This window comes from Patiria miniata, unplaced genomic scaffold, assembly GCF_015706575.1.
Source record: "Patiria miniata isolate m_02_andy unplaced genomic scaffold, ASM1570657v1 HiC_scaffold_13, whole genome shotgun sequence".
NCBI classification, from domain to species: Eukaryota; Metazoa; Echinodermata; class Asteroidea; order Valvatida; family Asterinidae; genus Patiria; species Patiria miniata.
The window spans coordinates 5,935,561-5,945,680 of record NW_024037051.1 but is presented as its reverse complement, the minus strand read 5'-3'; the positions used below and the strand labels follow the sequence as shown (position 1 = coordinate 5,945,680).

At 44.5% G+C, this 10,120-nt stretch overlaps 1 protein-coding gene across 1 annotated transcript; it reads right to left on the bottom strand.

Annotated features, from left to right (window-relative positions):
- Positions 1-2,374: 2,374 nt before the first annotated feature.
- On the bottom strand, positions 2,375-2,713 carry LOC119721528. The gene has a single exon (XM_038191606.1). The coding sequence runs from the start codon at positions 2,711-2,713 to the stop codon at positions 2,375-2,377; it is 339 nt and encodes a 112-aa protein (XP_038047534.1).
- Between the last annotated feature and the right edge of the window lie 7,407 nt (positions 2,714-10,120).

The following is a 10,120-nucleotide window of genomic DNA, read 5'->3' as shown; positions in this document are numbered from 1 at the left end:
TGACTGGACAAAGATCGGGAAAATGTTATTTTGACCCTGAAAAGTACCAGGTGAAATGTGACCCGCCGTCCGGCTCAAATCTGACCTGCTGGCAGGGTTTTTTAAAGTGCACAGTACCGATAGGCGTTATATAAAAATGAACAACGGTCGGTCTCACGCTTCGCTTTCGAGAGATGTGCGTAGGAACGGCCTGAACTCTAGAGTTACTACAATGTGTCTTCGGTTCCTCCTCAACCGTGTCAACGAAGCTGAAAAACAAATAAACACACCAACAAACAAACAAACAAACAAACACTGCCAGCACTTAGCCCCAAAAAAATCAATCCCATCCTTCACCCAAGGTTCGTACTTTGACGTTCATTTTGTTGAAGGAGTTCGCTAAGTTCAAGAGCTTTTCGAGCCTTTTCCCCACAAATTCATTAAACTCGAGTTAATGGATTTTTGAAGGTTGCCCCAAAACAATATCCGTAGTATCCGTATATAGTTTCATCAGCAATTTGAGTGAAACTTTTTTGCTGGTACGTAGCCCTAGAGGAAAAGTGACAATCTCGTGAGTTTTGACGTCACAGATATATACCTGAGTCAAGTGCAAAGAACAACTGACGCAAGCACAACCTCGTCCCCAGGGCTTACCTTATTTTCAACATCGTTTCCAATAGTAAGCCCTGAATGGGAAACTTTCTTCCTGTACCCTGATTCGATACCGCAATTAGCATGTAATGGGTTTATATCGTGTACTTGGTGTTGGTATTTCCAGCGTGCAATGGCGAGGTCGATTCACAGCTACCACAAAATCTGCTTCAAAAGTAACTGTACGAGTGCAGTGAAGGAGGAAGTTTTGGACAGAGTGACCAAAGTGGTTCGAGAGTGCCATCGGTCTTCACCCAGCCATGTCCATCCTCTGGTTTTGGGAGCTAGGTCGTAAATTTGGACGTGGTACCGCTTCAATTGATACACCCTGTAGCTTACTCGGTTGATTATGAGGGATGAGAGAGTCTTTGCAGGGTAGACAGAATTGCTGTTCAGGTTCTCCTCATCCCGAACCATCTTCTTGAGCATCACTGTCCTCGCCTCATCTCGTCATCATGAGTGAGGCGAGCATGACTGTAGCAAGCAGGTGAATTCCTCCAACAACTCATAAATCTCCTGCCTCATCAGCTTCCACTCCACAAACTCCCTGATGCCTAAAAGCATCTTGATATTTGGGGAATTTCTGCGGTATGGGACGACTTTCAGTCCTCCCCGTGAAAGGTAGATGATCATCAGTGCAGGACAGTAGTTCTACACCAGTGACATCGACCACCCTCCTCTTCTCGCCTACACAAGTCATGTGGGGACAGAAGGAATTGTGGAAAGAAGAGATCGGTCATTGTGTGGCATGAATTCACGATTGAGTGGCCCAGTTTCGTAGAGTGAAAAGGTGTTTTTTTTCTCTGAATATATTTTGATTAGTTGCTGTAGATAATGTAAACTGTGGATGAAGACAATGTTTGTGTCTGGTGTATGAACATCGGCATTCCAGCCTCAACCGCGTATAGATCAGGTAAAGGATGACACGAGTATCCGTTTTCTCCTGCTTTGACATGAGGCTGTGGATCACAGACAAGTCATCAACTTCATCAGTTGATGTAGCCTCCTTTGTACTGCTCCAACGGTTCTCATCGTGTAGGACGAGGCACACCATCCATCTGCATCAAATTATGAAGTTGATGTGTGGTGAGACCCAAAGCCTCGTGTCCAAGCAGCAGGGAACGGATACTAATCAAATTATATCCAGAGAAGAAAAAAAAACACCTTTTCACTCTACGAAACTGGACCACTCGTACGTGAATGCATGCCACACATTGACCGATCTCTTTCCCCCCACAATTCCTTTTGCCCTCACATGACTTGTGTAGCACTGCCGCTGGAACAAACTTTTGCCAGGGGGTGCTGGTCGGACGTTTCACGCCCTCGTCTACTAGAGCGTTCTTCAGACGACCACCAATCCCAATGATACCATCAGCAGACAACACTGGGTCAAGCTTGTAAAGAGGACTTGTCTTCTTGATGTAGTCCTTTGACCTTTTGGAATCTACCTTGTCCTTCTGGAGGAACTTCAATTCTTCACAAAAGGACTGTCTCTGGATATATAATATGATATCATCCTCTGCTCTCGTCATCTCATCTACGGTCAGGAGCATCGGCATGTCTACTGTTGTTCTTTGCCTTGGCTCGCAAGTAGTTTTTCACCCGCAACAATCATGCCACAACAGGAATGCCTCTTCAACAACCTGTCTACCACATCGTCTACAACACATACAGTAACCACCTCCTTGTCTGGCTTTATCTCTGGATCTTCATCTGCAAGATCTCTCAGGCTTGGTGATTTTGGCTATTCACTATCTTCCAGGCAAAGGAAGTCGGGTCCATTGAGCCATCGCTCAGCAAGCAGCTCCTTAGCTGTTTGTCCTCTTGTAACATCATCGGCAGGATTAAGCCTAGATTCAACATGATACCGTTGACTTGGTGATGACCCGCTGTGGATAACTGCAACTCTATTTGCCACGAATGTAAGAAACCGTCGCTCCTCATTCTTCACATACTGCAGTACTATGGTGCTGTCCGTCCAAAATACCGAATCCTCTAATGGCACATCTAACTCTCTACGAACCACAGCATCAAGTTTGACGGAGAGTGTCGCACCCATCAATTCCAGCCTGGGTATGGTCATCTTTGTCAGAGGGGTTAGATGTGACTTGGCCAAAAGAAGGCAAGACTGCTTGTCGCCTTCCGAGTTTGTCATATGCAAATAGGTTGTCGCTCCGTAAGCCACTTCAGTTCTGAATCATCCGAGAAATGGTGCAGTTGATATTTACCTGCCTCTCCAAAACCATAAGGCTTTATACTTCTGTTCACCCTGAACTGTTTTATCTCTGGTAGTGCTTGTTTCCACTGTTGCCAACTGTTGAGGTGCTCAGATGGAAGCGACTCATCCCATGTTAGCTTTCTGCGGCATAACCTTGGCTCTCAGAGTGAACAGACTCACAAACCCATGTGGATCATAGATAGAACTGCAGACACTAAGTATTCCTCTTCTTGTCAATGGCTTGTCACTGGGACTGATTTTATAGCCAAAACAGTCGAGTTCAACGTCCCACTGCATTCCGAGCGCTCTCTCGGTCGGCAATGCCTCGTAGTTCAGATCGAGCTCCTTGACATCCTTCGCTCTCTCTTCCATGGGGAAGGACGCAAGAACTTGTGGGCTGCTGTTTACCCACTTTGTCAACCTAAAACCTCCTCTAGCTAGAAGACTTTCTCTTCACTGGCGACAGATTTCAAACAGTCGTCTACGTAAAATTTACGCATGACTGTGTCGACTGTGTCGGGTTGGATGTCCGCTCAATTATCCTCAGCGGTACGTTGCAGAGCGAAGGTGCAACAGCTTGGACTCCATGTATACCACCGTAGGAGTGTACAGTTATCCTATACACACTCGGCTGTCGAGAGCTGTCACCATCAGACCACCACGGATATCTCAAGACATCTCGCTCTTCATGAGTGACTTTGACCTGATGGAACATGGCTTGGACATCAGCCATAAGTGCCACTGTCTCTTGCCGAAACCTCAAGAGTACCCCCAACAGCTTGGTCAAATCTGGTCCACCAAGCACCTCGTCGTTGAGTGATGTTCCGCAATGCTTAGACGCACAGTCAAATACTATGCGAACCTTGTCCGGCTTCTTCGGATGGTATAACCGTAATATGTTGTTGTAGTATGTTCATGCCTTCCGTGTACTTAGCGTGCAGTAGTGTGTCTCTCTTTGCAGCCGCTTGCTCAACGAAATAAGACGACGTTCCGCAACAGTGCGATTATCAACCAAGTGCGGAGGATAATTCTTAAATGGGATCGCTATCTCGTAGTGCCCATCGGTGAGACGAACACCTTCCTCCCATATCGCAATAGCCTGCTTGTCGTTCACCGATATCCCCTTGGTGTCATCATGAAAGGATCAGTCCTGTCCAACTTCCAGAACATCATTAGTTGTCTCTCTAAACTGTCGTCGGCTGCAATGAAGTTGGATGTAGCTGATGTGTGTTTGTTTGCCATTCCCAGTGGTCCATTCAGCGACCATATGAGCTGTGTTCTTGTCGCATATGGGGCGTTCTTCTCACCCTTCTTGACATCAACGTTCATGTGGCATCAACGCTTCTGGTGCATCTTGACCAATCAATAGCTGTACTCGACCTTTGTCAACTTGTGGCAGCTTGATACCTTGCAGGTGAGGCCATCTTTCAATGTCCTCTTGCTTGGCGAAGTAAGCATCGTGGATAGGGAGCTCACGTCTTGTATACACCAACGGAAGTTCCACTGGGGTTTCGCAGTCGATACCGCTAACTATCAGACTGATGACAGTTGTCGCTGTTTGCACGTTTGCCCCTGCCAATGTTGTGAGAGACTTTGCACTGATGCCACTGCTTCTGCTGGTGCCGTCGTGACCTCAGTTCTCGGGGTATACTGACCTACGGGGACGGATGGTTTTAATCTGGTGCAAGAACTTAGTATGCTTTTTCCCACACCCTGCAACAGAGCAAACTCGGTTTAATGTACATGAATTTGACATACAATGTATGCCCAGGTCTCAAACAGTTATAGCACAGTTTTGTTGCCCTAGCAAATTCAAATCTATCTTCTTGTTTCTTACTCTTAAATTCTGAACACCCAAACAAGGTGTGACTACCGTAACACAGTACACCTGTCATGTTACCATATTACGGTTTGGCATTTGTCATCATGGTGTAACTACCTTTGCTATAACAACTTACAGAGGACTTTGGAACATTCTTGTTTGTTACAACATGTCTGTCCTTTGGCTTACTCAATGCACCATATACTGGATCATTAGCTTCTTTAGCTGCGTCTTCTACAAATTCTACCATATCCCCTATTTGGGGTGACCTGTCATTTTTCTTTCTGATTACCCTAATCTGCTTGATCCATCGGTTACGGAGATAACTTGGCATTTTTTCAATCATAGTAACCAACACTTTCTGAGTATTTACTTCCTGAATGTAACCCATGGCATTAAGGGTCTCCCTACAGGTTTTCAGATCATCTGCATACTCTCTTAGTGATTTCTTGTCACGTGAGCCAATACTACTACCCTCAGTAACCTTATTCACCCAAGCTTCAGCAATTGTATACTTGTTACCAACCTTTCCTTAAGCAAGGCCTTAGCCTTCTTATACCCTTCATGTGGCTGCATTACAGAACAACGCTGTATCACTTTCTTTGCCTTACCAGTACAGTACTGTAACAACCGAATCAACTTAGCACTGTCCTCCAAATTGGAGCTGTCCACACTTTCTCAATGGATCGTATGAATGCCCAATACGATCTCCATCGTATGTCAAAAGTTCTGCTTTCGGCAGCTGTATCACCTAAAGCAGGCGCTGCTTTTGACCATGCTGCACCAGCTCCAGAACCGTTGTTTCACTGTTCTTGTGCGCCCTGTCGGGTTCCGCTGTCTTGACTGGATCCGCTGTCTTGACGTGATCGATTGTCTTGTCCGGTTCTGGTGTCTTGTTTGGATACAATGTCGTCTCAGCCTCTGGCTTTGTAACTGGTTCCTTCGTTCCGTCGGACTCCAACTTCGTTGTTTGACATACATGCTGGAAATGTATCCACTACTTCAGGTGTACTCTTCGGGGGTGTCGCAATCAGCACTTCACTCTCGTTTGATGCCTGTGCTGAGAAGGTATCGCAATGTTCATTGCTGTCGTTAAGTGCATACACAGCCTCCTCTTTATAAATAAATATGCATTTAGTTCATGACTTTTTCAGGCGTGCGGGGCGGCTGGCCATACAAACACGAGGTCATGAACTGATCAATATGCATATTCATAATCTTGCTCAATAATAATAATAATAATAACGGAGCCTTATATAGCGCACGTATCTACCAACAATTAGGTACTCAAGGCGCTGGAAATTATGTCAATTATTAAAGAAAGGTAAATAAAGTTTATGAGAAATATGAGACCCATTATGTAGCACCTTATAATGGTTTACAAGGTACTGCGGCGCATATTGCAGCCACTGCCAGAAACACCGGGGCAAACCCCTTCTCTTAGCGATGAGTGTTACTGGGTTCTTTAACGTGCATTACACAACACACGGGACCTACGGCTTTACGTCCCATCCGAAGGACGAAGCAATAATGGTAAAGTGCCTTGCTCAAGAGCACAAGTACCATGTTCCCACGGTCAGGAGTCGAACCCATGCACCACGGCACACGAGTCGAACACCGTAACCATTGGACCACAGCGCCCGCATAATGCATACATTACAACGCGGCCGCCATTTTGAAATCGCATGGAGGAAATTTTTGGGACGATATTCGTGGGAGATGGTGACTGGAAGTCGTCTTTTGGCCAGATGGATGAACATTTTTAGATAAAAGAACGGGGTTTTTTTGAAAAGGTATGAGTTCCTCTACGACTAGGAACCTTAACTTTGGAAATTTCTGTCCTGGATGAGAAGATAATCTTGATCAAAATTGATAGCAAATTCGCTACATCAGAGTTTAGCGTTTAGGGGAGCATTGGCTGTCTGGCCGTACTACAGAGCTTGCAATAGTACTGTACGGCCAAAGGCAGTCGGGCTACTGGTGGGTGTTCACCTCAAGATCTGCTGATCCGCTTCCACCTTGGGGTGGCTTCCTTGACTTTTCCTGACCCTTGACTTCTCCCAGCCACCCCACGGGTCCCTGAGACGGCTGCATGTCGTTTCCAGACACCCTTGATCTCGTTACCTTCGGCTTCTTGCAGTTTCATGCAAAATGTCCTTAGCACCTTCAATATTGTGGCACTTCTTCATTGTTTGCCTTCCTGCAGCGTCCGAAAGCTCGTATCGTCTCCTTTGGCACGTTCTCCCCTACACGGGAAATTATCTGCTGGACAGCTCGATCTACAACTTCCTGATTAATCGGAACCTCTCCCGTAGCCTCGACCTCCACGATTGGTTCTGTCTGCACCATTCTTACATACTTCTTTGTTTTGTCTGCAGCTCTCTGCTCCTCCACCTTGTGGTAGCTCTCAGCAGCCAGATATGCCTTAATCGAGTCATCCAGGGATGTTGGTTTGGCCCGAAAATCGCTTCTCTAATCGCCCTTTTTCCAACTTAATCCATGAAAATCCTCTCGCTAGTCGGTACGCCCCTCCCTTCATCTGAGAATTCGGGATACGCCAACGCAGAGAGTTCCCTGATACTCTGCCCTGACTCCAGTTATGTCTCTTTGTCTCCCTGACGACGATGTCGCAGCTCCATTAAATTGTACTCCGCCTGTTGACCTGGGCCGAACCTCTGGTCTAACAATAAGAGTGGATGAAATCCCTGCAGGAATATTTCCTACCCTCCGGCTGCCAGCCCAACACACTTAAAGCTGGTCCCTGGAGGGACAGGAAGAAACACATTTGCTTGCTCGTCGTTCCACACATTGGCCACACGACCGGCCATGAAGTGTACCTTATAGTCCTTTCAATGCACCTTCCCGTTAAATCTATCCAGACAAAATAAAATGTTCGGTTTCTTCAACTTTCTCCATCTATGATTCATCCAAAACGTCTCTCAGAAGAACCGGTGTCACAATCTTCCAGCAGGGGGCCCTCGCCAGCAACGGGCTCCATACTGATGTGCATGTACTGCGGGTTTCATACTACGTATCGGGGTTTCTCCGTGTGTGTACAGGGCCGGGGGCCAGAGCTGGGTAAGCTAGCTGTTGCCCTGGCAGTGATACGCGCCCGCTGATACAGCACAGCCTTGAAATTAAGGCTAGTGCTGTAGAGTTATTGTCGTAAGAGCTGACAGGGTAAAAATGTCGTGCCTGACGTACAAATTAAACTTATTTTTTCGTTACTGAGATGTGGAAATCGTAAGTTTTCGTTTCCTTTTTCGTGCTCTAATCTTTCGGCCACTTGCATTTCTATCTTTTTTTTTTACGTCATTTTGATTTCTATCAGTTTCTTCTTATACCGTGCAACTTTCGCAGTTCGATGTTTATCATCCGACCTAGCCTATCGCCATCGTCTTTACCTTGAGAAATAAGATTTGATGTATTTTGTATTCCACCAAAACTCTTATCTCGTCTTCTTTTTCAGCTATATACCTAAACTTTTTGCTGAAAGTACGCTTATATCTAGATAGCGCCCTTCAGCCACGACTCACCAAACACCAAATCAGTACCAAAGTGAACTGATGTGAACTCTGTTTTTTTTCATATATTCATGTTATTTGTGCTTTCATATTCTTTTCAGCGTGTTCCAGTTATCCTTTTACAGCAAAACCAACAGGCGCTCTATAATAAACGACTTTACTTGTGTAGTGATTAGAAATAATGTGTTTATAATAAGAATTGTAAAGTTCATTTACAGCCGATTGACGGCGCTGTTTCAGTTTACGGGTCGACCTTCCGTGGATTTTCTTGGGGGTTATATGAATAAAAAGTAGTGCGTGCATAATTAAGGGGTCCTTTTGAGGATATAAGTGAAATAAAAGGGGGTCCATCCATTTTTATAAGGTCGAGTACTATTAGGGTAAATTTCCAATAAGTAATGGAAAGTCTATGAGTATCCATTGGTGATTTTTATTTTAACTGTGTGCGGCTTAATAGTAAACATAAGTTTACGTGAACGGGTTTTGCGGGCATTCTCACAGATGACGAGTTGCTGAGCTCGCTGGAGTCTCGTTAAAGTACATTTTACTCATTTTTATGGCCATAGAAGGGCCATATTGTTTGCAGTTAGGGACCCGAACGAGGGAAGGAGAGGCAACCCAGGGACCCAAGGCACTGGCTGGTATGGTGAAGATTTTCACACTATTTTGTTCGTTGTGTATATGACAATGTTGTGTAGTTTTATGGCGCTGACAAGGTCAAAGGTCACCCGTGCATGCAAGGGTCGTTCTACTTTAGCACAACATACATATACATGTATATGATATACTTTCTAGGTTTATTTATTAAGTTTATTTTGATTAATGGAAGACACATGTACATGTAGCATTTACGAATGTTTATATCGTTTAATTTTGATTTGATTTTATTAATAGGTTTTTTTTAATATATAATTTTATATATTGATGATGAAATAAAGACGACTCGATCAGTACTAACTACACCCCTGAACCTGACACCACAGTTTCACTACATACACTCGTAAAAACAATACCTATTTTCAGTATTGCAGTCGAGTCACTTTAGTCGAGTCCGGGTCAGAGTCTCGAGTCATTTCAAGTTGGGTCGAAAACGAGTCCTAGTCCGGTCATGGCTGTTCGAAAATTGACGTGCAAATCACAGTGCAGTGATGATCATGTATTATGTAAACGGGAAGCCTATGCATAATACGAAACGCTTTACCATGTCAGCAAGGTGGGAAACACCCCCATAAAATACCCAAAATGTTTAAGCGCCCCTAACGGTGACCCTTTGCGCTGAAAACTAATATGATTCAACGACTAACTACGCCAAATACGACGGCGTTTGAATGAAGATAAATAGATTTGTAAAACAAAAATATGTTTTCCAAAAAAATAAGCCCGCAAAAATGGTAAAGCGCCCTCCTGTGGTCACCACAGCGTAAATAAATGATGTCATAATAATATAGCCTATTGAGATTTCTCTCAAAATTCAGGAACGTTCGGCTGAAAATACATCTTACGATGGTGGGCACCAAAAGATTTTTTGACACTGTTCAATAAATATCGTCACCGACACCACGAATTAACACTCTACCGTGTTTAACCATATTTTTTTCGATTTCCATTTTTTTGGATTTTTAAACATTATTCATCAAGGCCTACCATTGCACGAAGTTTCAAAGCTTCAAGAGCTTTACTTTAATAATTACGCTAAGTATCCATGGCAACTATTGCGCAAAAGTGAAGAAGTAACATTCAAGTTCTATTTACCATTGCAATGCATGGCGCGCACTCTGCTCAAATGCGAGCAAAAACGTTTTCACGAAGTAACAATCTTGTTGTTTGAATGCACGCGCGCTGACCTCCGTTTCCACGAAGTAACACTCTTCTAGTGTTGTAATACATTGAAGCGTGCTACTTCGTGAAAACGAAATTTTACAGTTT